Source organism: Sceloporus occidentalis, unplaced genomic scaffold (assembly GCF_023333645.1).
Source record: "Sceloporus occidentalis isolate IW3139 unplaced genomic scaffold, rSceOcc1.0.p SCAF_14, whole genome shotgun sequence".
Classification (NCBI taxonomy): Eukaryota; Metazoa; Chordata; class Lepidosauria; order Squamata; family Phrynosomatidae; genus Sceloporus; species Sceloporus occidentalis.
Window position 1 is genome coordinate 254348 of NW_028316994.1, and position 25273 is coordinate 279620.

Consider the following 25273-nt stretch of genomic DNA (forward strand, 5'->3'; position numbering starts at 1 on the left):
TCAGTGGGGATTCACTGACTTGTCCGTGAAGAAACAGAAGATGAATATCTTTGGGAATCAGCAGGTAACATTTTCCACTTCTAGTTAACAGAATAAAGGGCACTTGTGACTAAGGTGGGTCAAAAATCATGCTTGTCCAGTTGTGCTGAGGAGCCCATCAGATGTGGAGAGACAGAACTGATAGCGAAGAACTTTTTCTGACAGTGTGTCAAGAGTAAATATCTTTATGCTCCCAAGGAGCATATGCTATGAAGGAGCATAGCTGGGTCTACCAAGGTGGCTGCTCTGCTGCCAGCTCCTCCTGGCTGCCACTTTCTCACTTGATCCTCGTCAAGCCAGCATTGCCAGTGTGGTGGTGACTGCTTCAGCTGTAGCTGCTCCCACTGTCATGCCTACCTGGCCAATCTTCCTGTTGTCGCTCAGTTTGGTCCTCAACTGCAGCTGCTGTGATGAGTGGTGGCAGCAGACAAATTTTTCCCTGTGAAAGAAGAAGAAAGAAGTGTCTCTTCTCTGGACCAAATCAGTTTCCCTCAGAGCTCGCTAGGGAGAAGGCCATAGTGGCAGTCTATTTGCAAGTAGGGAGTGGCCACACTGGTCTACTCATGGGTAAGGACAGTCACAGTGGCAGCCCTTACTTGCAAGTAGATTACTGCCACCACCCCTATTTTCATGTACACTGCTTTAACTGCTCTGTACTCATATGTGGACCCCTGCTGTTGCCCCCTTTGCCACAGGGAAGGAGAAGGGGTAAGTGGCCCTTTGGGCCATGCCTCCTGGCAGCCTCCCCACTGGGTGACACCAGGGATGGCAATGCCACTGATGGCCCCCATGGTTTTTCTTCAGCTGAGATTCAGTCTTGACCCAGGTTGCTATTCTGGCTAGAAATCCAAATTTCATTTTGCCTTTTTTTTTAAATGTCTGATAAAACCAAATCAAACCAAAACACAATCTGCATTTGGGGAAGGTTTCGCCATAATTACCTTCAAGGAGGCTTGTTTCAACTTGCACCAAATCATAGAAACATACATGTCTCCACAGCTATCCAAACTTGCTGCATTTCCTTTATTTCCTCTCATGAACCATCTATTTAACAGGAAAAGGCAGCAAAAGAAGCATCCAGAAGTAAATGGAATGAAGAGATGATATCACTGTTCAGGCAGTTAGTGTCTGCAATTCATTTTGAGATGGTATGAAGGAAGGGTCTGAAGATTATCCAAGTAAACTCATCAGGTTACACCCTAAATGTTCTGTCCAGTTTGGGAACAACAAAAGCATGACTTTGGGATTGGCCTAAACATGGTATTGGCACAATATGGATTTTTGAATTTGCCTTGTCAAAGCTTTGCCTGCTTTTAATCTTTTAGCCAATGACTCCCATATTTTTCTCTCTCTTGCCTTCAAAATTATCACTCAGCCTCTTGGCCTGGGTGAATCTCCCCACAGTCCATGACCTCATGGTGGTTTGGCTGGGACTAGAGGACAGGGCGAGAATTGGTGGAAGAAGGATGTATTCTGGGAGCTGGAGAGAAGAGAAAGGATATTTTTTCCCTTAAATACACACACACACATGCATACTTCTCTAAGCATTTTCTGGACAATGCAACCTCTGGACAAATGGAAGCACCTTCTTGGGGAGAAAGGTTGGTTTGGACAGATGTCAGGTATCTGACTGCTCAGGTAGCAATAAAATAAATTTTCACCTCCCTTTTGTGTCTTACCTGCTCTGATTCATTTCCACCTTCATAGCAACCCATAGTTGGCTTATATCAGATACAACAACAGAGCATGGACTTTGATCGAAATCAGGATGGTAAGAAAGGCAGAAGAGAAGGGAGGAGGGTTCAAAGTTGCCCACATGTCACCTATTTATCTATGAACAAATCAGTAGTAGTACTTCAAATAGTAGTACTTCAGATCACAAGTTATTCCATAATGGTGCCACCATACAGATCTTCTGGAAAATTGCTGCCAGTGAAGCAACTTGTTCTTTCCTTTGCAGAAGGATGCCGCATGGAATCAAGTACCCTGCCATCTAGTTTCTTAGTAAGAGACAAGCATTGCTCCTGCATAATTTGTGTATGTATTTTTGGCAGGCAAAACCAGAAGTCCATGTTTTTGAAAGCCTCCCGAAGGGTGAACAAGCAGCTGTTGCTACTCGAAAGGAAGAAGTGAAGAAAGCTCTCGCCAAACTTGGGATTCAATGCAGTGCAGTAAGATTTTATGTTTCCACCTCAGAAAAGCTAGAAACCATAATCATCACTAAACAAAGCACATGCTTCATTGCATGAATTTCTTTGATTTTCATTACTGTATATACTTGACTATAAGCCAAGAAATTTTAGCCTATTTATTCATGGGTCAATTTTGATTTCTATAGAATTCAAGTTAATGGCAGTCTATTAAAACAAGTCAGTGCCCTCAGAGGCTATTAGTCACATCTGAATCATCATGATCATCTACACAGGTGATCATAAAAAGTGTATTAATAGTTGTACCATATCTTCAGTCATTGAATGATTTTCTTCTTTTGTCATCTGAATTACCCTTATCAGAATTCCTAAGTGAGTCACTATGTACTGGTAGCCATTTTGTCTGCATGCATTACTTGCAATCAGATATGAATCATCACCAGAAAGAAAGGCCTTATTTATGGTATTAAGGACTTCACTTATATATGTTCAATATTCAATAAATCCTATGATAAGCCTATGATCAATGTCATGGTTATTATAGTAATGCGAAACAGAATTTTAAATTGTGCAAAATGAATTCTGAAAAGACAACAAGAGCTTCTTACATGGCATCATTCAAACTGAAAGTTATTGAGTGTGCAAAAGAATTTAATAATTGTGTAGCAATGAGAGAATTTGGTGTCAGTGAAAAACTAATTAAAGACTGGTGAAAAGAGAGGCTGGATTACAAGAAAGGTAATCAAAGAAAGCACTGCATCAAAAACATGTGCCTTTTGGTGCAATGGAATAGGATCTGAATGACTGGGTAACAGAATGCAAACAAAATAGCTACATCATAACTTATTAAAGCATTCAGATCAGGGTGCTTCAGATGGCAAGGAAGGAAAACATTCAGTGACCGAAGCTGCTGCTACTACTACTACTACTACTATTATTATTATTATTATTATTATACTTTATTTATATAGCACTGTAGATTTACACAGTGCTGTATATACAGACAATAAAATCGATAAAAATGAAACTTGCCAATTTAAAGCATCAGATGGTTAGTGCATACAATTCATTAACAAGTATGGATTGTGCATTCATCAGCAAAGAAAGAACTTGCAAAAGCTGCTTAAAGTTGCCTTTGTTATATGCGTGTGGATCATGTCCCATATGAATAGCGATGGATGCGTTCTTAGTTCGGTGCCTGGTTGCTGATCCCACACATTGCAAAGCCACAATTTAGTTTTCTCCTCATCCACCCAGGCTTTAGGGTGAACACAAACAGCTATGCATGCCAGAAATTTGTAAATTCTTTGGCATCAATTTCCTTTGCTTCATCCTTTACATCCTTTGTTGTTGTCATTTGCCTCCAAGCCATTTCCAACTTACGACAACCCTGAGATGAACCATGGGATTTTCTTGGCAAGTTTCTTCAGAGGGGATTTGCCATGGCCAACCTCTGAGGCTGAGAGATTGTGACTTGCCCAAGGTCACCCAGTGGGTTTCCATGGCTGAGCTGGGATTTGAATCCTGGTCTCCAGAGTCACAGCCCAATGCTCAAACCATTAGACAACACTGGATTATACTTCCTTTGTAACATGCCCTTAAATTTTACCCTAGATTTTTCTATAGGTCATAGCAAATTCTATGGTTTGGGGCACTTGAGCTATCTATGAGATTTACTTATATGCATATACAATATGTAATATTTTCTGGTTTTTTCATGGCAAGTAATCTGGCTGTGGATATGACATAGGCACATAGAAAGCTGCCTTATCTCAAATGCTATATTGATCTCTTGAGCTGAATATTTTCTTCATTCACTGCAATCAGGTTTTCAATGTTTTAGACAGGAGTCATTCCAGGACTCAGCTGGACATAGTGAAATCCCACTAATAAGTTATTTCCCCTTTACAACAAGACAGAAGATAACAATACAAACAGGGCAAAATATCACATGCCAATGAATGCATGGAAGGCCTTATCATGTTAGATGCTAAGTCTCGACTTTGCCCTATATCTGTTTTCTGTACAGGGGAATAGTAGTTTTTAGCCTACAACCCATCTGGGTGCTTCAGACAGAGGGTCACTTTGGATTTGAAGTGGACCTTTGCCTTGGATCATTTTTCTAAATTTCCTGTTAACTAGTACAAGACTATCATACATACACACCCACCCACCCACCCACCCAAAGATGGATATCACTTGCAGGTAATGCAGGCTATTAAAAAGTGCATATTCCTATTTTTTTCTTGCTGATAATTTCTGGAAGGATGTCATGTTTATCAGAAGTTTATACTCAGAGGCAGAATACAGATTCCTCAGTATGTCTCCCATTTTGTTCCCATCAGGACAAAGTGCCCAGTATTGCTGTCCTGGGATCAGGAGGAGGTATGCGGGCTATGCTTGCCCTTTATGGCACACTAACAGAGCTGAAGAAATGCAACCTCTTGGACTGTATTATATACCTGAGTGGGGTGTCAGGTTCCACCTGGTAAGGGCTGCTCATGTATTAATACCAACGTGACAATGGCATGTACCAGAAGCATTCTTTGTAATGGACACCTGGTGACAACTGATAAATGTGCTAAGAGTAAAAGAGTAAAATGTGCTAAGAGTAGATTTTGTCATGAGCCATCATCACTTGTGTGACAAAATTCAGGATCTTGCAGAAGGGTAATAATAATAATAATAATAATAATAATGATAATGATAATGATAATAATGATAATGATAATGATAATAATATAAAATAAAGTGTGCCTTTGGTATCCATTGGGGCTTGTTTCTGGGACCCCCTGTGGATAGCAAAATCCATGGATGCTAAAGTCATATTATACACAATGAGGTAGTGAAATAGTGTCCCTTATATAAGATGGCAAAATTAAGATTTGCTTTTGGGATTTCTTTTTCTTTTTTAATAATTCAGGCCACAGATGGTTTAATCCACGGATGCAGAATCTGTAGATAAAGAGTGCTGACTGTAAATTAACAAAGAACTGCAGCTGTGACTGGGCTAAAAGAAATCTGAACAGACAAGCTGCTTGAAAGTACAGCAATACAGATGCTGTTTCACACAGAAATATTTAGTGTAGACTTATTCTTTGTGTCATATTGATGATTTCTTCTAAGCCAATACAGGCTTCCTCCTGCCTGCCCCCCATTCTATACAGTAGTGAGGTTTGCATGTACATGGCAATGTATCTTTCTACTGTTTGGGCAGTCATTTTGCACAAATAGCTTGGCCCATGGAGTAACCTTTACAGCACATCACATGCTCAGGTACTTACTATAATCAGAAGACATCTCATGCACCATTCCACCAGTTTTATCAGTGCTCAAAGAGAACTTTGATTGTTCCCAGTTGCCATAGTTAGACCTCCGAAGTACTGGCAGAATGGATTCTTGGTATGTATAACTACACACAAACTGAGAGGAAAACCACTGACTATAATAATAATCATTTTAAAAAATTGAATATATCAGATTAAGGTTTATGTATTTAATGGTCACAGCTAAGAGATAATGTCAAATCCCTGACACTCAAGTGGCAGTTGTAATTGAACTAGGCAATATACAATCTCCTATGTAGCTTGACTTTCACTTTGATGTGAGCAAAAGCAAACTTGACAAATTTGCCCATTCCTAAGAATCAGTGGACATTTCATTTCAGGTTGTTTTTTTTAAAAAAATCAACATTTACTATAGTTCTCAAAATTCAAATGTGGAAGAAAGTGTAATTGACAGTCAATCTTTAACCAGAATAAGAATTGCTATTATGATCTTGGATGCTCAATGTGAATAGGCTGAACTGCAACCTATCATTCACCAAAGTTTATTTAGTGTCTGGGAACACCAAGCTGAAATTAAACAGGAAGAGAGTGTCAGGCCTTTCTTCCATATTTAAGAACCTAGGTCCTTCATTCAGAGACCCAAGCCATGTGAATTGGGGGTTCCTGTTACCTGTCTTCCTGGTGGTCACATAGATGAGCCTAACCTCAGAGGAAGCAATGGTGCTCCAGTTGGTCTGTCTATGGAGTTCCTGTAGTATGGAAGTGGGGTGGTGGCTCCAAGGACAAACCATCCCCTTTTCTTGTGCTGTTCAGTGCAGGAAAGGGAGAATGGTGCGGTGCGTGGTATAAGAACAAAAATCTAGGCCTGATTCAGGTCCAATCCAGCTGCTCACATGCCACAAACCCCATACTCACCCCAGGATTCTCCAAATATGCCAACTCTGGGGCAAAGTTGGGTTAATGAGGAGAGCCTGTGGTATTGCGCCAAAAGTTGCTGTGTGTTGTGCAAACAGGAAGCACTGGCCTCAGGGTGGGGATGGTTGCTTTTTTTTGCCCTTGTAGACAACTGTCTAATTTCCCAAGCATCCTCAAAATAATTACCTTTCAGATTAGGATAATGATTAAATACTTCCCAAATATTTCACACAATTCAATGTCTTTCTTTTAAAAGGTGCATGTCGTCTCTCTATAAAAATGAAGATTGGTCAGAAAAAATGGAAACTCTGGAAAAACTTCAGCGTGAAAAGCTTGTCAATGGCACGTGGGATTTGATCAAGGCTAAAAAGGCTGTGCTGGAGGCCTCAAGAGATGAAAATTACTCTCTGACAGATTTCTGGGCCTATTTTATTGTGTATAAAATGCTAAAAGAGGTAGGTAGAGGTTGGGGGGAAATGTTTGTGTTCAAAACCTGAAAACCCCCAAAATACTCCACAATAGAGTGTGTTTCCAGTTATTAAAAGCAACCCAGACAATAATGTCTTTCCCAGTGTTTGACCACAACCTCTCATATATCATACGACTCACATGTGTTATTGTACTCACATAGCGACAAGTACTAAAATCTGGTGGGAAATAATGTTTCTGCCTCCCTTGATTAAAGTCTGTTTGGGGTGATCTATGACCTGAGAGGTCATTAGGAGGATCAAGTTAGCTTAAATGAAATCAAAACAAATCAATCTGTGCTATTTCAGCTTGATGAAAGTAAATTGTCTCAGCAACAGAGATCTTGTGAGAATGGGAAAAATCCTTATCCTATTTATGCAGCCGTGGACAAGCACACCTACAGCGAACATCATGCAGGTACTTGAATTATGCACATAAGAGTAGTTCAAAGTCTTCACTGACTTCATGTTGACTACTAGTCTAGATTAAATTTTAATTTATGGAACCCTAAACAATTTCAGATCATGTTGTATGTGGAATTACTTTCTCCTTATGAATCTGCCTGGCAATGTAGGTTGTTTGGCAAAGCCATTTTCTGCACTTCTCTACTTCTTTATAAGACAGTTGGGCATAAGGGAGAGGTGAAAAAGGGCCATGTGCTCCCAAGTTTATACAAGTTCAATGATGAGCAATGAGGAAAATATTGATTTATGGCAGCTCTTCAGATTGTATTCTTTTGTGCTGTCCCAATGCTTTCTCTGGGAAAACTGGGTGTGATGGTCAAAATGGGCAAATTTCTGACTAATTCCAAATAGGTTTTGATATATATTTTTTGCTTTCTACTATAAATTTTGATTACTTCTGGCTAATAATGAACATACACTGGGCCCTTGTTATATGCTGGGGTTTGGTTCTAAGATCCCCCGTGGATAACAAAATCAGTGGATGCTCAAATCCCATTAAATATAATGACATAGCAAAATGATGTCCCTTATAAAAAATGGAAAATCAAGGTTTGATATTTGAAATTTATACTTTTTTTGAACGTTTTCAAACCTTGGATGGTTGAATCCATGTATTAAAAAATCCATTTATAAGAAGGGCTGACTGTAATTTCTTATTTACTCCTGGTCAAAAACCAGCCTTTTTTTCAATGGGACACTGTAACCCCAAGCTAGAGACACACTCAGATTCCTCTTGCTTGTGTAGGTAAGTCACCATTTTGACTATCCTATTGTTTGAGAATGAAGAGATTTGCAAATTACTCTCTATGCACACAAGGAATGTAACTTATTTCCCCACAGACCCCTTCTGAAGTTACTCTTTTGCAGGATAACCATGCTTGTTTTGCATTCTGCTCTGGGTGGAATTTGCTGGAAGCTCTGTATTAACTTATTGTGTTCATTTGTCTCTAGGGCATTCAGTTCTTATTGGAACTTGCTGTGTCTATCCATATTTTGTTTTATTTTTCTGTGTATTCCAGGAAGCTGGTTTGAATTTACCCCACATAACACTGCAGTACCTGATGTAGGTGGAGAACATGGCACAGGTGGCTATGTTGACATGAAACGTCTTGGAAGTGTATTCAGCAGTGGGAAACTGTATCAAGAGAAAAGGGAAAAAACAGTTTGCTATCTTCAAGGTACATCATCCACATTTTGTTTCTCCAAATGCAAGCATCAAGAAGATAACATGCCCAGGAGGAATTTTTCAGAGAGTATAGGTTGCTTTCTACAAGTTGAACTATTGGTACATTTAGATAATTACCACCTACATTTGACTGAGAGTCTTTCTCTGGTGCTGAGATAAGCAGCTCTTCTAGTCTTATCTGAAGTTGGCAAGAGCTGAATTCTGTATCTTTTGCACAGAAAACATGGGCTTGGCCCTAGTGAGCTACAGCACTGCAAGCTTTAAAAGAAAGTAAAATGTATGTGAAATAAGTGTTATTGAGTTTAATACTGCAGGATTATTCATGTTCATTCAGAAGAAGGTTTGGTTTTCAATGGTTCCCTAGCAACAATGTTTAGGACTGTAGCCAGTATGAACATTTGTTTATGGGATACATGGGATTACTGGACATAGTAGAATGCCCGACTGAAAACAAAAAGGAGAGCAGCCTACTCATGAATCAGGTTGAATTTTCAGTAGGGAAACAGTGAGATAGTGTGATGGCTGTTCAGGAAAGCCCTACAGGACCGACAGAAAGTATTAGCTAGTTAGTGCTCCCTGCAATAGCTACCCAACTAGTGTCTGATGATGACCCTTCAGAATGAGAAAAGGATAAACCAAGTTTTACAAAAGAGCCTCTTCCCTGATTTCTGACCACAAAATAAGATAGTAGAGAACTGGTCAGGCTCATGCCTTCCTTGCTTAGGAGTCATCTCTACTCAGAACAGGACACTATAAGGGAGCTAACCATGGACAGTGACATGCTCAAGGTTTCCCCACATGCCTCTTTCCCAACTGCTTTCTCCATTTAATGGACAGCAAGAATGGGAGAGAAACACATGTCCTTGGGCCTACTGCTGACAAGGGAAAAGATGAAGTGTTTACAGTTTAACAGAGTGCCAGTGTGGCATAGTGGTTTGAGTATTCAATTAGGACTCTAGGAGACTAGTGTTCCAATTTCTGCTGAGCCACTTGGTAGCTTGGGCAAGTCACATTCCCTCAGCCCAAGAGAAAAGCAATGGTAAACTTCCTCTATGTCAATATTGTGAAGAAAACCTCATAAGGGTTGCCATAAATCAGAGTTGGCTTGAAGATACACAAGAACTACTATTTAATGTATGTTTATAAAACTTGGTAATCTTTCCTTTTCCGAAATTCATGAGGTTGTTTAAAGCATAATAAGTTTATGTCATAAAACAAACTATTAATTTTGGAGTATTACTGTTACCAAGTGGATCAGAAGATCACTAACACCATCTCTTTCGTTTGTAGGTTTATGGGGAAGCGCCCTCGCAAGTGAAAAAGAAATTAAAAAGGCTATAATTGGTATGGTTTTTTTCTGTTGTTCAATTTAAAACCAGAGATTACGCATCATGTTTCATCCCAGAAGGATTCCTAGAGTTTGCTTATCTTAGAACTGCAGTCATTGATCATGGAATGATCAGGATCACAGGCAGTTTTGAAACTATGGGAGTGGGAGAGAAGAGAGAGATCATCAAAGGGGGATGGAAAGATGATGTGATTTGACCTGAAACCATAAAAAGTCACTATGCAAAGGGACCATGCAGCACTTTTGAGACTAACTAAACAAATGCATTAACTTTTGTCAACTTGGTCTACTTCCTCAGAGGCAAAAAATCATGCACAGAAACAAACAGGGGTTTGTACACATTTATTTATGGGACTTTTAAAAGATGAAAAGGGGTGCTAAATGGAAAGCTTCGGAATGAGAAACAGTACCAGTATTACTAGACCAGCTATTTCTGATTACCTGTTTCTTTGGCAGGTAGACAGATTATAGCTGCCTTCTTATTTCTTCTCAGTTGCTAAACAATTGCTGTAGGTAATGTCACATGTTGCTGACCAGCTTGTTGAAGATTTATGATGCTAAATATCCTATTGGCGGTTTCAGCTGAGGGGTGAAACAGTTGGGCAGCTTGGTGCGGCATCTGGCTGCTCTAGTCACGATTGACTCCCCTGGTCAGTCAGGGACTGCAATGACTGGACGGTTTGCTCTCCAAGTGGGCTGTCACCATGGTCCCAAATGACCTGCCAGCATAGGCTGGTTTTTCTGCATTCCTTTTGCAGTGGTTTTGGGCTGACTTAACTGGCCCCAGAACAGCTTCTGGCTGATCTGGGGGCATGCATCATCTGCATGCCATGCCCCCAAAGTGATCAGAAGCTGCATCTTTTAGCCCATCTGTTTTAAGCCTGAACTGATGGGATTGATCATTCTCAACAGTTGATTCATTGGGTCTAATCTGGTTGGGATTAAGCATTCAGGCTATACTCAATAGGGAAGGCCAGGATATTATAGTGGTGAATAAAAAGAGGTGCAAAGAGAACGCCCATTTCTAATGCTTGTCTCTGTACTTCTTGGTTGCCTCAAAGGAACTGCTACATTTTTACCTCAATATCCTTCAGATCTGAGGATTAATATAGTTGAGAAACACACGAGAGCGTACTGGATCTCTCAAGCATAGTAATCAAATAGGCAAGGCACAATCTGAACAAAAACCAGTTCCAAATTCATCTAAAAACATACAGTGTCTAGCAGAGAAAATTAAAAAAACACAACATGTCAAGTAGCTTTACTGACAGTCTTACACATAATCAAGTATATCGTATGGAGGAGAGATAGGGAAGAGAGAAAAATAAAGACAGGTTAGAGAGATGCAGGAAGAGAGTGAGTGTGACAAAGCAAACAGACAGGAAGCCTGCAAACATGTAAGCCAGTCCTTAGGGCATATAGGTATGCAAATATCAGTAGCACTAACAAATAGGGGGTTAATAATACTTAAAGTATGTTGAAGATCACCTACTGGTTCTGCAGAACCATCTTAAAAGGAAGTGGGTAGTCAGTGATCCAGGATCTTGGAATGTCATGGAATTTAAAAGAAGGGTTTTATTTGTATACATTTGTTTTAAAGTTAGGACTAGAGGTCTTGCTGCTTCATCACGTAACAATCTGGCTACACTCAGAGATGACCTAGGTCCTAGGTTAAAAATGGATGTCTCATGATTATGGGAATTGTTGGAATGAGGTGAAAAGCAGGCCTTCCAGTGTATGAATGTATGACTTCATCTTTCAAGGTGCATTACTAGACTTTCTCAAGCAAGACAAAGAAAGCTACTTTGCTTCTCATTCAAAAGACGTAGGTAAGTACAACAGTAGGATATCTTTCCTCTACCCTACCCCAAATCTTATGTTTGCTCTGATATCTTGACCATCTCCACAAACCCTCAGACATCTTGGAGAATTTCTATGTGATAGCAATACTACCATCTTGCCCTTCTCTCTTTGTTACATATTGGAGAAGACTGTGGCTAGCAATGATTTATGATTTATCATAAGCTAAATTTGGATGAGGGATGAGGAAACAGAATGGGATGGGGTGCATGGCTCTCTCCATTGTAAGCCGTTCATGATCCACATCTCCAATGTCATAAGCTTCTGAACAGAAGTACTAGGTGGACCTTTTTTAACTGTTGCTTCTTTTGGGAATCAATGAAGACAGATCATTTAAAATACACTGGTTACAAACCTACATTTGTAACCTTTTCTGCATTGTTTCATTCCTCAGATTATCAGAACCTTAACATACTTAGCCAGGCTTATCAGAATGTTCTGGAGTTGCAGCTGTGTGCATCAGAAGAGTCAGCTTCGAAGGCAGAGGGTTTCTTTGATCTTCTTGAAAACCTTGTGGGATGTAAGTAACGGTTGGGCAACTGATCCTCTTCCCTGTGGGAACTGGGTGGCCCTTTATGTAAATAGTACTGGACACCAACATTGTTTTAGAATTTAGAACATGGAATCATGGGAAGAACTGTACATCTAGGATTCTTGCCTATTTTTTTGAGGCTGCCCATGAGTAATATGCCATTTTTAAAAAGCAAAAACTAGAATATCATCAGGTTGGCCAGATGTGACATTTTGAAACAGCATGTGTAACAAACTAGAGAACAGTAATTTGCAAGTGTCCCTTAAGATACACAATTCATATATATGTAAATTGGAATTTCCAAGCTAGATACACTTGTATTTTACTGTGGGTGACTTATTTATTCACATCTGATGAATAAAACCTTATTTAATTAATGACAGTCCCCCCTCCAATTTTTTTCATGCTGCCTATTCAAAATAACATTTAGTGAGATTTCTAAGTGTTCTTTTTTGAAAAGATTTTTATTGGTTATAAAAGAAACAAAATATAAAATAAAACATTTTGTGAAATTATCATACATCCTCCATCTTTATACATAGTGTTTCTTTGATCATTGCAATTAACAGATGCATGACACTTATAACAACTTGTATATATTACTTCCATTTTATATCTCTCCAGCTTGCTATTTAATCTTAATTTTCAGTTACTTATTAAGTATTCTAAGTATTCTAAGTAAGCAATTCTACATTAGCAGATGAGCAACTTGCACCTTCCTTCAGACCCAGTAGTAGTTTAAAGTTTCAAAACCAGCCGTATTCAGCCAAGGATAGAAAGATAATGTAAGCCCTAACATGACCAGCTAAACATTCCTATTCTACTCACAATGTACATGGTGTTCTGGGACTTTGAATGTTCTTGGGAAGTGAGGAGTCTTGATCCCTTGCCCAAACTTGCCCAGACAAGCTTCCTTAAGGATGGTGAGGGGGGCAGCACCTTCCTTATCTCTCCATCCATCCTTAAAATACCTCAAGTCTCTCACTGTTTTAAAAAGTCTTAACAGTCTCTCTGACACCTTGTATCACCATGTCTTATAACATTTTAGAAGCATCTTGAAGCTTCTACACTTCCCACAAGCTGGTCATCCCCACTGGACAATCATCTCATAATCTCTGTTATTTCTATGTCATGCTAGCCCCAATAAATTTAACCCAAACCATCATATCTTTAACCCTTTGTTTATCTAAAGGAGAGCCCATACCACATTGATATATTTTCCAGAAAATGGTAGAGCCCATTATCACATATCCAAAGGAGTGTTTGAAGCTAAGGGTCCTCTGTGGAGGATGAGCTTTTGAGTCCCATCTTTCATGGAGATAGCTCTTTAAAACTGCTCCTCTCCAAAGTCTCATATAAATACTATATATTGGTTATGTTGTTGAAGAATGGGCTAGACCAATTCATAAATTAGCCAGACCATTTAATAATTGTATCATAAATAACATAGCTTATTTTCAGCTCAGGTCAATGAGAAAAGTCACGAGAAATGTAAATGGCATTTGTAGAAGATGATATTTTCTACGGGTTCTTGTCCATGGTGCTAGAATTCAAAGACAAAGCCATGTTAATCTGGAAAATTATGCACAGGGAGAATGCCGCCGGTGAACATTCCCATCACGTTCTGGATGTGTCCCAGAGGGGGCCATTTTCAGAAAGGCTTCTCAAATGTTCTCCCTGTGCGGGAAGATCCATTCTCTGCTGCCTCCTGTTCTCATCACATCCCCTTTTAGAATGCGTCAGGCCCATTCCAGGGCCTGTGCGATAAAGCCCTATATGTTCCACTCTCTTTCATCAAGAGACATCCACATTTAGTCACAGTATGAGAATGTTATAAAATCTGTCCCTACCAGTAAATAAAATAGAGCTTTTGGACTGATTTACCATTTAAAATTCTCTTAACAGAACAAGTGGTCTTTTCTTTGGTAAGTCAGAAAAAGCAAAGCAAAGAAGAAGCAAAACTTATTTCCAACTTATTTCTTTTTCGTGTTATATATATTTGTAAGGAATCTTTGAATTCTTTACTCTTGCTGTCTTACTTCTAACATGACCTTATGCATTTTTATGAAGTAAACAGAACTGGCAAAAGCTATGAGGTGCTCAAAGGGATGCGTCAAAAGTGGCCAACCTTAGATGAAGACAAGAGAGAAGAATTGTGTGTGAATCTGTGGGAAGCTCTGAACAAGGATTTGGGAGGTAAGTATCACATAGCAATTCATTACTTTCTAACAGTGGTTTCCTCCACAAAGTCTCCGTGCATATTTTATGGAATTGGGATTTGATCATATGCTATCTAGTAGCTTAACTTCTAATGGTATACTCGGGTCAGGAGTGCTAACCCAGAGAACTTGGTGGGAGGGAGATTGGGGAACTAGGATCTAATATGTCCTGTTACGCTTTTATCTATTGATAGTCATGTTTGATTTTATTGTTTTTGTTTGTTGTTACCTGCCTCGATCCAATACAAGGGAGAGGCGGGATACAAATAATAATAATAATAATAATAATAATAATAATAATAATAATAATAAATTAACATGAAGGAGAAGGAATCAGCACTGGTGGGGGAACTGAGGTTTGAAGAAGAATCATATAAAAGGAATTATCTTCCCCCCATCAAGCCTATATAGGGCAGAGGACTGTGCATATGCAAAATAGGGAGTAAACGTAGAGGAGGAAAAAAAGATTACAGTACGCGCATGCACACACACACACAGTAAGAGAGTGTGGAAGGAGGATTTGTTAAATAGAATGCTCTGATTGGAGGAAGTGGTTGTGTAACTGCAGAGAAATGTCCCTTCTAGGATTGAGGCTAAATTGCAACTTTCTGTTACAAGTTCCATTTGTAACTTGAACTGGTCTGCAAATTTCATTTGCATTCACTGTTCGACACATTTGTATTTACTGAGTATGCATGTGTGTCTGACCATAGGAGTCTAATCTGAAATGTTGGTGTATTTACCTTTGAATATTTTCCTGGTTAAAATTAAGTTAGGGGCTGTGCACACCAGCCATTAAGGCCAGCCTGGGGGTGGAGTCGGGGCATAACATCCATACAAATCACGCCCTGATTCTTCCCCAGAGTGGCGTGATGCTGTGCACTGCTTCACATGGTGTGTGGCAACATGGGGCTCCTCTGGCGCTGTGTCCACATGACACAGCACTGAAGGAGCATTGCCCTTTCCAGCATTACAGTGCACTTTTTGTGGCTCCTTTGGTGCCCTGGAAAGGCCAGATTGAGGCAGCGGTGTGTGGTTGCCACGGCCCCAATCTGGCTGCAAAAGGGGCTGCTGCAGGCTACCCCTTAAAGTCTGTGCTGTGATATTACTCTATCTGCTTTTACTGAATAAATTAATGCATAAAGATAAATATATGCAACTTCTAGTCCTCTCCTTTCTTTTTCTAAAAAATGATAAATGATTTTTGATTAGATGAAGTGGAAATTAATACTGCTTAATGTATAAGCGTTATCTATCCCAAGACATGTATGATTTGTCTATTATTATTTCTTCCTTTGTTTATGTTCATTGTCTCAGGACCAGAAGAAAAGCTCAAGACACTCCCTGTTTACAAGCCTGTTAAAATAATTACAGGCAAGTTATTGAATATTGAATATGATCCCAATTGAATATGATCCTCACCTGGTGTGTATGCTCAATGTTACAAGGTGGGTAAGGGGCAGCAAAGGACCAAAGCATCATGTCTCGTGCTGCACCACAGTGCAAGGTAATCCTGGGGAAGGAGGTAGAGAGTTACTGAAGTCTGTTTCTTCCATAACTAAGGGCCTCAATAGACCAGCAAAAAATGATGGTGTGAGGGCAAAGTGGGGTGTGTGGTGACTGACTGCCGACCACCCTCATGCTGGCATCATGCTGCCGTTACACCGCAGGCCCCACAACATGGCGGGTGGCCTTATGCCACATCTTTGGTACAGCGAGTAGATAAGCTGCACCAAAGAGCCACAGAAGAGCCACAGCAGTGGCTAGTGTGCTCTTTCCATTGAGCAAAAATGAGCCTCATTTTGTGGCTTCTTTTTGTGCCATGGAACTGCTGGGTTGGGGTTATGGTGTGCACTTCCAGGGACAGTGCAAAGCCACCTCTTAGGGGATATCTGCTTTAGTTTTGCATAGGATTTCCTGGCTTAGGCTGATCTGATTGACATACAGGGCTATACACACAGCCCCAAATGCCCATTTTCTGCCTTGGCTTGGGGTCACTCTGTTCAGAAGACACAGGCCAATAGCCCTGTAGACCAGTCACTATTCCAGCAGATGTGGCTTGACTAGTTCAACTGGCCCTTAGCCCAGTTTTAAATAACCAGCTGTTTGTGGTGGGTTTTCCTGAAAACCCCTCCAAGTCAGCTGGTTGTTTATATGGGTGTGTGCCCCCTTACCTATCACTTCCACCACTGCCATTCTATTTGAAGTTGCACCTGGCTATGTGGGTGCTACCAGCTGCCTGTTTCATCTTTATGGGCCACGTAGAATAGTGGTGGTGGTTGGCTGGGTGACAGTGCGACAGTGGGTAGACACCATTGTTGCGCCAGACTAGGTCAGTACGGTGTGAGAAACAGGCCAGATCTGCAGGCAGGACTTGATGGGGTTGGCTGATTGTATCCTGCAAGGTTTCCCATGACATACTTGCAAACAAGCTTCTAAAATGTGGGCTAGACAAAGGAACTGTTACATGGATCTGTAATTGGTTGACCGGCCAAACCCAAAGGGTGCTCAACAATGGCTCCTTTTCATCCTGGAGAGAAGTGACCAGTGGGGTCCCACAGGGCTCTGTCCTGGGCCCAGGGCTATTCAACATCTTTATCAATGACCTGGATGACAGAATTGGGAGCATACTTATCAAATTTGCAGATGACACCAAATTAGGGGGAATAGCTAATACCCCAGAGGACAGGATCAAGATCCAAAATGACCTGAATAGACTAGAAAGCTGGGCCAAAGCTAACAAAATGAAATTCAACACAGAGAAATGTAAGGTACTGCACTTAGGGCGGAAAAATGAAATGCACAGATATAGGATGGGTGACACCTGGCTGAATGAAACTACGTGTGAAAGGGATCTAGGAGTCCAAGTAGACCACAAGTTGAACATGAGTGAACAGTGTGATGCGGCAGCTAAAAAGGCCAATGCTATTTTAGGCTGCATCAATAGAAGTATAGTGTCTAGATCAAGAGAAGTAATAGTGCCACTGTATTCTGCTCTGGTCAGGCCCCACCTAGAATATTGTGTCCAGTTCTGGGCGCCACAATTCAAAAAGGACATTGAGAAACTGGAGCGTGTCCAAAGGAGGGCGACAAAAATGGTGAAGGGTCTGGAGACCATGCCCTATGAGGAACGACTTAGGGAGCTGGGGATGTTTTGTCTGGAGAAAAGAAGGTTAAGAGGTGATATGATAGCCCTGTTTAAATATTTGAAAGGATGTCATATTGAGGAGGGAGCAAGCTTGTTCTCTGCTGCTCCAGAAAACAGGACCCGGAACAATGGATGCAAGCTACAGGAAAAGAGATTCCACCTGAACATTAGGAGGAACTTCCTGACAGTAAGGGCTGTTCGACAGTGGAATGCACTTCCTCGGAAGGTGATAGAGTCTTCTTCCTTGGAGGTCTTTAAACAGAGGCTGGATGGCCATCTGTCAGGGATGCTTTGATTTGGATTTCCTGCATGGCAGAAGGGGGTTGGACTGGATGGCCCTAGTGGCCTCTTCCAACTCTACGATTCTATGATTCTATGATTCTATGTGTGTTTTGGGCCATATCAAACAAAAGGAGAAATGAGGAAAACTAGCTAGAATAGAGCTACTGTATTTAGACAGTAAATCAGAAGAAGTAGCTAGTGAAGTAGAAAATAGCCAGCATTCTTGAGCACCAAAGGGCACCTTTAGGATATAAACAGGCTTCCTCACACTAATCTAATGCTAATCTTGGATGCTAAGGAGGGCAACAACCTTTGAGGTCAGGCTAAATTGCATCCTCTGAAGTCCTGGATCTTGAAAGGGATCATCAGCTAGTAAGGTTGTTACAGAAGTCAGTAGGGATATAGTCTGATATCAGTGTAGGGTAGCTTACTTTGTTGTCATTCAGAGAAATATATGTTGGCTCTCCTTCCCAAATGGTGTAACCTTTTGTCATAGAAGAGATGCTGTAGTTTCTTGATAATTTTGGTTGCTCCCTTCCTCAATTTGTCTGCATGTTTTTTGTACTCCCAACTATAATGGAATTCCCTTGATTCACTGGGTCTACAGCAGTTGGGACTAACAATGGGATTCAGGCACATATCTGGTTATGGAAGAAAAGTAAAGGTAAATGTTTCCTCTTTGATGTGATTGTCTAGTAGTTTCTGACTGTAAGAGGTGGTGCCTATCTCCGTTACCAAGCCAAGGGAGCCAGCATTGTCAAAGATGACAATGAGGTCATGAGGTCAGTGTTGCTAATATCCAAGGTGCATGGAATGCTGTTACCTTTCTACCAAAGTGGTATCTATTTATCTACTTGCACTTTTACATGCTTTCAAACTGCTAGCTTGGCAGAAATTGGGACTATTGATGGGAGCTCAATCCGTCACATGGTGCTTAGGTTTTGAACTGCCAATCTGGTGAACTTGTGATCCTCATGGTGGGCGTCTTAACCACTAAGCCACCAAGTGTCACATATGGTAACTATGCGGTATTTTCTATATCTCACTTTTCTATTTTTCTTTCTCTTAGAACCAGTAGAAAAACTTGTGGCATCTGTTCCTTATAGCCCCCTTCAAGCAATTAAAGGCAAGTAGCTCAATATTATCCTCATTTTGCCATATATCTGATTTCTGTGTTGTATAGTTGTATAGAGATCTAGACACTGAACACCTGAATTCAAATCCCACCCTGGTCTTGTACTTATTCAGTGATATCCAAGAAGTCATATGTTTTGGTGGTTGTCTTTTATTATAACTGTAGTATTTTTGTGAATTTTTAAACTGTAGCTCAAGGTAAGTTGTTCAGTTAATTTTATTATTTGGTGTCTAGGCAGTAACTTCAGTAAGTAAAAATACTATCAGATGCACTCAAAGTATCTACATTTCTGGAATTTCTGAAGTACAGAACATCATTGAAGTTCACTATAAATGAGATAAAAGAATTAATATCAGAAGAAGACAAATCAGTTGTCTGTCGGGGGAGAGAAGGAATTCTTGTTAGGATTTTAAGATTCTTCTTTCTCATACTTTACTCTGGATCTCATTCCTTGTAGACTGGATCAGACACATCCACAAGACAAATTCATGCATTCTGACATGGACATGGGGAACCACTAGTAACTTCTTGTACAACTTGTGTAAGCTTATTCTTCGATTGTATTAATGACACTTTTCTGTAGATAATTCACTGGAATATTTTTGTCAGGAACTACATATTTTTATGCAATGATGTGATGGGCAGATGGAAATGAAGGAATGTTTAGTTATGTATCAGTGTTGGAAAGGTGTTGAATAAAATCAAGGTGGTCATGACCAATCCACTGCTAGCCTTCCAAGGATTAGAGATCCCACAGATCACTACACCTGACCCCATATAAGTCAGTGGCAGTGTGCTCCTACAGACTCACTGATGCAATTGTGCGCATGTCACCACCAATTGACTAATACAGGCTCAAACTCCTGCTTTTTCCCCATCCTTATGTGTGAGGGAGCCAAATCCCAGCAGATGGGAAGGGCACCCTGTAATACTATACAGTCAGCCTTCCGTATTCACAGATGCTTTTTTTGAAGCTACATCAGAGTGAGGTCAAGGTAGCAAAAGTTATTAATGAGGAAGAACACACAAGTTAGGGAAGGCTGCAGCAATTTTCTTTTGCCTGAGTCTGCTGGATGAGCAAGATTCTACCCTCTCCTTTCCCCCCTAATCAGTTAATTGCCTCTGCACTTTGAACTCAGCAATTGAAATAAGCTGCGGAGAAAAAAAGAAAGTTGGGAGGAGAAGAGAGAAACTGGAACACTTTAGAAGCAGTTGAAAAAGTGGGATGACAGAAGATTAATCAGGACTGTCCATGTCAAATCAGTACAGTTAGAGAGTATGAATGTGGAACCTCAGTCTCTCAGTCTCTAACTTAAGTGCACAACTTCACTTTCTGTAGTAGAAAAGAATCCAGGCCTGCAATGAACTTTTCAGAACATTGCTTGTTCTCTTTTAATATTATGTCTGATTTGCATCAATGGATTTCACAACTTCTACACAATACATACATACTGAGAAATATGTGTCAATCTATAACTGACCATCAGGTCACCACCAGTATCACCATTATAATGAGGCTGTGGCTTGATGCCAGACACCAGGAAAATATACCCAAATCCCAAATGTTATGCATGAGCCTTGGTTACTAACACTGCATTCTGGGAAGCTGTTGTGCAAACATTTTTATATTCACCTGTGTTTCTCTTTACATTGTAAGCTGATGTTAAGCTCCCTGAGTTGAGACAGAAAATGGTGGTCTCTCTGATTGATGCTGGTCTGGCCATAAATAGTGCTTACCCTCTTGTCCTTCACCCTGAGAGAAACGTGAAGCTGATTCTTTCCTTTGACTTCAGTGGTGGGGATCCTTTTGAGGTAATTCATCTTATTAATGGGGCAGACATATTAGGTGGCTCACGACTATTCATGTCCTTCACATCACCATAAATTTAGAGCTAGTAGTTGATAACTGTGAATGATTTGAAACCTCTAGCAGCCTTTTTGAGAAAGCATTAGAAGACAAGATGACTATTAGTTTTGATTATATAACCACAGAAAAGATAGTTAAAAGTCATACATTTTTTGGTTTAATATATATTATGGTAGTATATTCTGTACTGTCTTTTATGTTTAGTTTTCTTTTTTGGAATTTTGATTTAATGTAGTTTAATGTTTCTGTTCTGTTCGATGTATTGCATTTTTAGTTTATGCAGAACTTTAATAAAAACATAGTGTGAGTAGTACTGAATGGCAAAATCCGAACTGTGAGTGAATATTATGTATATTACCTTAATAGTACCATAGCTATTGAATGTAGTTCCTTTCCTCACTATTTCATTGATATTAGAAACATATGCTTTTGTAATGAAAGTCTCTAGCATGGTTCTTATTCAAGTAATATTCCAGTTACCTTTTCTTTGTGTGAAGAAGAGATAGAGGATACAAAGTGAACTAGGTACTATCTATCTTACATTAAAATGAACTACTAAAGTTAAATATAGCACTTCAGGAGGGAACAATGTTGCATCATATCTCATGTGGCTCAATTAATGTTGGAAGAATTCTAAATGGAATGAAAGAAGTAGATGGCCTTCCAACTAACCAACCAAATGGCAGCTATTTTTTTTCTTACTGAGAGGATTTGACAATTTGCACAGCAGTTACATCTATTTCTCTTATAATTTAATGCAGACCATCAAAAAAACAGTTGAGTACTGTAAAATCCGTGGGATTAAATTTCCCAGAATAAATGAGAGTGAGCTGCAGGACAAAGACAACCCTTCAAATTGCTATATCTTCAGAGGAGATGGCCTAACTGTTATGCATTTCCCACTGTTCAACAAAGTCAACTGTCCAGGTAACATGGGAAGGGAATTCATCTGGGCAAAATATTCTGAGTAGCTATTAGAGTGACAGTGATTGAAAAGAATACAAAAGGGTCATCTTTCTTCCAAAGCAAATTTTTCCAAGGTGACATTACTTTCTATCCATACTTTCGGCTCTTGCTGTCCTTTCCCTCTTTCTGACATGTGTACTTTCACAGAATGGTGAACTCTTCTTTCCTTAAATTTTCCCTCTCCAGATGTTGTGACCAGTCAGTGACTCTTATTTTCCTCCATGTCACTGATAACTGGAGTCACAGTTTCACAGCTGGAGTCATACACAACTCTCATGCATATGCCACACAGTTTCAACTATTTAACAAAGGCCCTGTCTGCACAGGCCAAATAAAAGTTTCTCCCTGTGTCTTCTAGGCATGGAGTCTGGATTATGCACAGCCTAAACCCCGGTCCTGCTGTGAACAGCCCAAGCAATGTCTCACCCATTCAGCAACAAACCTGGGGTGTTATTGTTGCTTTGTGCCTTCAAGTTGTTTCTGACTTATGACGACCCTGTGTCTGACTTATGACAATGCCTTATGGCGACGATCATGGGTTTCCTTGGCAAGATTTGTTTAGAAGGGGGTTTAAACTCTCCTTATAATTAATTTTTTAAAACTCACTGTTTGCTCATGATCTTCCTGGAAGATCTAGAGCCCTTTGTTGTGATATTGGGAAGCTGTTTGCATCTATGTCCTGCTTGCTGCCTGATGGAGTCAGACTGGTGGTGAGTTCCTTGCTCTGAGGTCAGAATGAGCTATCAGCCATGCGACTGATGCTGCGGCTGCACAGGGCTGCACAGTGTGACACACATGTGAACATCCACCTAGTTTCACAACAGAGGGCCCCAGATAATGGGGGAAGGCCAGGGCAGCTTTGAGGCCAGGATACTCTAGGCCACTCCCTGAGTATTCTGGACCATGCAGATGCCACCAAGGTCAGGCGGCAAGATATCAGGGGGATGTTGTTCATCTAGGAAATTTACAACTGATCAGGGAATAGAGTGAATAGTTGGAACTAGAATGCATATTTCTGATGGTCTTAGGAACTGAGACACTGCAATTTTATGGGTGGGGGTCACCACAACACGAGGAACTGTATTAAAGGGTTGTGGCATTAGGAGGATTGAGAACCACTGAACTAGAGTATGAAGAGCCATTTTGTTTCACATGCTGAATTGTTCCAATGTGACATTTTCTCTTACATTGTCTCTCTCTAGTTCTTGCTCCAATTTTGTAAAATAAATAAATTCTGGTATGTGTAGATTCCAGAGTGATGACTATCTCTTTCCTTAAATTTCATCTCTATGGGTCAGAAATGTATAGCTTGTGGCCACCGAAGCAGGAGACTTCATCTTACTGAGATTTGATATTCCCTGCTTATTTTATTACACTCCAAGATTTCAAAGCTGATAATAGGGAGATATTTTACAGTTATACTAAGAGATTCCTGCAAGACCTTACTTTACACTGACTTGGAAAGCTGTAATCTTCCATATACTGCTGGACTGCAGCTCTGATCTGGAAACATAATTATGAGACATGGTGGGAATTGCAGCCCCATATCTCCTGTACACCAGCTGCTAAGAATTGCTTATTTTTGCCCAGTCTGGGAATACATAATAGAACTTTCTTGTTTAGGCTTCAGGTTTGAGTCTAATTAATACCTGCATAGTAAATCATCCAGGAAACATTGAAACTACTTTTGAGTTCTGTAATGGAAGAAAGGATCGATAGAAAAATTGTAAGGAAATTATAACTGGATGTGACTACAAAATGTTGGCAGTTTGTGTATCAAGCTCCTAAGAGAATATATGTGCATAGTGTGTTGTGGATGTTTTATTAGGTCACCAGTGATATTATTTTCTGTTAATGCTCAGACAGAGTTCCAGCCACATAGTGGTCATATGAAACTGTATTATTTTGATCACTGATTGGGGAAACATAGCCAGTGGATGATTCATATTAGTAACACATGGCACAATTCATAGTTCCAACTTTACATTACTACTCAGCGTTTACTCCTCTGAGCAGTGCTGCATTACAAGCATGTTTCCTTTGAGTAGAAAGAGTTTTGAGGCACATTAAAACTCATATATTTTATTTTGACATAACCTTTTGTGGACTGCACTCCTCTCCATCAGAAACACCACAGTACTGTCTCCTATTTTGTGGGGAGTCCAGACTTCTTTTTGGGTAAACATGTATAAAATTGAACACTGCATGTAATGTTAACAGCTGTAATTGAACACTTTATATTCACTCCCCCCAATGTTCTTTGTGTTTAGGTAAAATTGAGGAATATCGTAAAATGTTTAAGACCTTCAAACTCAGCTATTCAGATGAAGAAATTGGAAAACTACTGACAGCAGCAAAGAAGAATGTAGCAGATGTTCAACAAAAAATTGTGGAGGAGATTAAGTACATTGTGGCTCTTCCCTCATAGTTGTCTTAAGCAAATATTTTCCATATTAACATTTTATTTCAGAACAAGTAAAACTACCACCTTATCTGCATATGCTCAGTGCAACATATGAGGGCCTGATTCATATTGTTAATCCCATTTAGAATAAACCCATAGATTCAAAAGGATTTACCTAGATCTTGACTCACTACTCAATAATTGATTCAATAGGTCTACTTGAATTGGAACTAATCAATAACATTCAAACTTAAAAGTCCCTACGAAATAGTCTACACTTTGTTATATCTCTTTATTTTTCTTTGATCAGAAAGAAATACAAAGCATTCTTCATTATGAATTTGTAAGGATTTACATAGGAGTGAAGATATAATCTGTAGTTTAATTATAAATGGTCAGGTAAGAAAAAAATGTTCTAGTCCTTGACACTGAAAGCAAATTCATATTGCCAGTGAAAGAAATGATCGTGCCAAAGAATGAACAAGGCATTGATAGTTTCATGATTTATCTAAGACCAAGCAAACAGGGTGACTTTCAGTACATAACTGCAGAGTCAATTACAAGAGTAACCCTTTCACAAGAAGGCAAGAAACATCTTTGGTGTGAGTTTGACAAATCCTTATTACCTTTGTTGCAATGGAGTTTGTATATAAAGTCAGGAAAATATACAATCATGACCTATCATGACCTTTCTCACGACAGACTTAAGCATATATATATATATATATGCTTAAGTCTGTCGTGAGAAAGGTCATGATATTTGAATATATGGTATCTATATCTATATAGATATATGGGATAGATAAATTTATCTAAGTTTGGTTCTTGAAATGATGTTAATGCTAAAACATATACAAAGGGTGCCAAGGGTCACTTAGAAAAACACTGAGCTCTTTAGCTCATTTCTCCAGTTATGCTATTTCACACTCCTGTCTTCCACTTTTTTCTCCTTTGTTACTATCTTTCTAAAATTATGGCTTGGTTAAAGATACCTGCATGGGAG

General features: G+C 39.8%; 1 protein-coding gene across 2 annotated transcripts; it reads left to right on the forward strand.

The window, feature by feature from the left end:
* Positions 1 to 24992, forward strand: LOC149303360 (cytosolic phospholipase A2 gamma-like). Of its 2 annotated transcripts, XM_089480057.1 has the most exons (16): positions 1 to 64; positions 2094 to 2210; positions 4535 to 4677; positions 6648 to 6846; positions 7168 to 7276; positions 8343 to 8501; positions 9800 to 9853; positions 11621 to 11686; positions 12112 to 12237; positions 14320 to 14445; positions 15786 to 15842; positions 18968 to 19024; positions 19491 to 19574; positions 20691 to 20845; positions 21662 to 21827; positions 24137 to 24992. In XM_089480057.1, the coding sequence occupies exons 1-16, from the start codon at positions 41 to 43 to the stop codon at positions 24292 to 24294; spliced, it is 1800 nt and encodes a 599-aa protein (XP_089336183.1). In that variant the 5' UTR covers positions 1 to 40; the 3' UTR covers positions 24295 to 24992. The 2 variants fall into 2 exon arrangements, with proteins under 2 accessions (XP_089336183.1, XP_089336184.1); XM_089480058.1 differs by lacking the exons at positions 20691 to 20845; positions 21662 to 21827.
* The last annotated feature ends 281 nt before the right edge of the window (positions 24993 to 25273 follow it).

Excerpts from the sequence above, each read along its gene's own strand:
- LOC149303360 (XM_089480057.1), top strand. The coding sequence starts at position 41 with ATGAATATCTTTGGGAATCAGCAG. Across the intron at positions 2,211-4,534 it reads TTGGGATTCAATGCAGTGCA|GACAAAGTGCCCAGTATTGC; the intron begins GTAAGATTTTAT and ends TGTTCCCATCAG. Across the intron at positions 7,277-8,342 it reads CTACAGCGAACATCATGCAG|GAAGCTGGTTTGAATTTACC; the intron begins GTACTTGAATTA and ends TGTGTATTCCAG.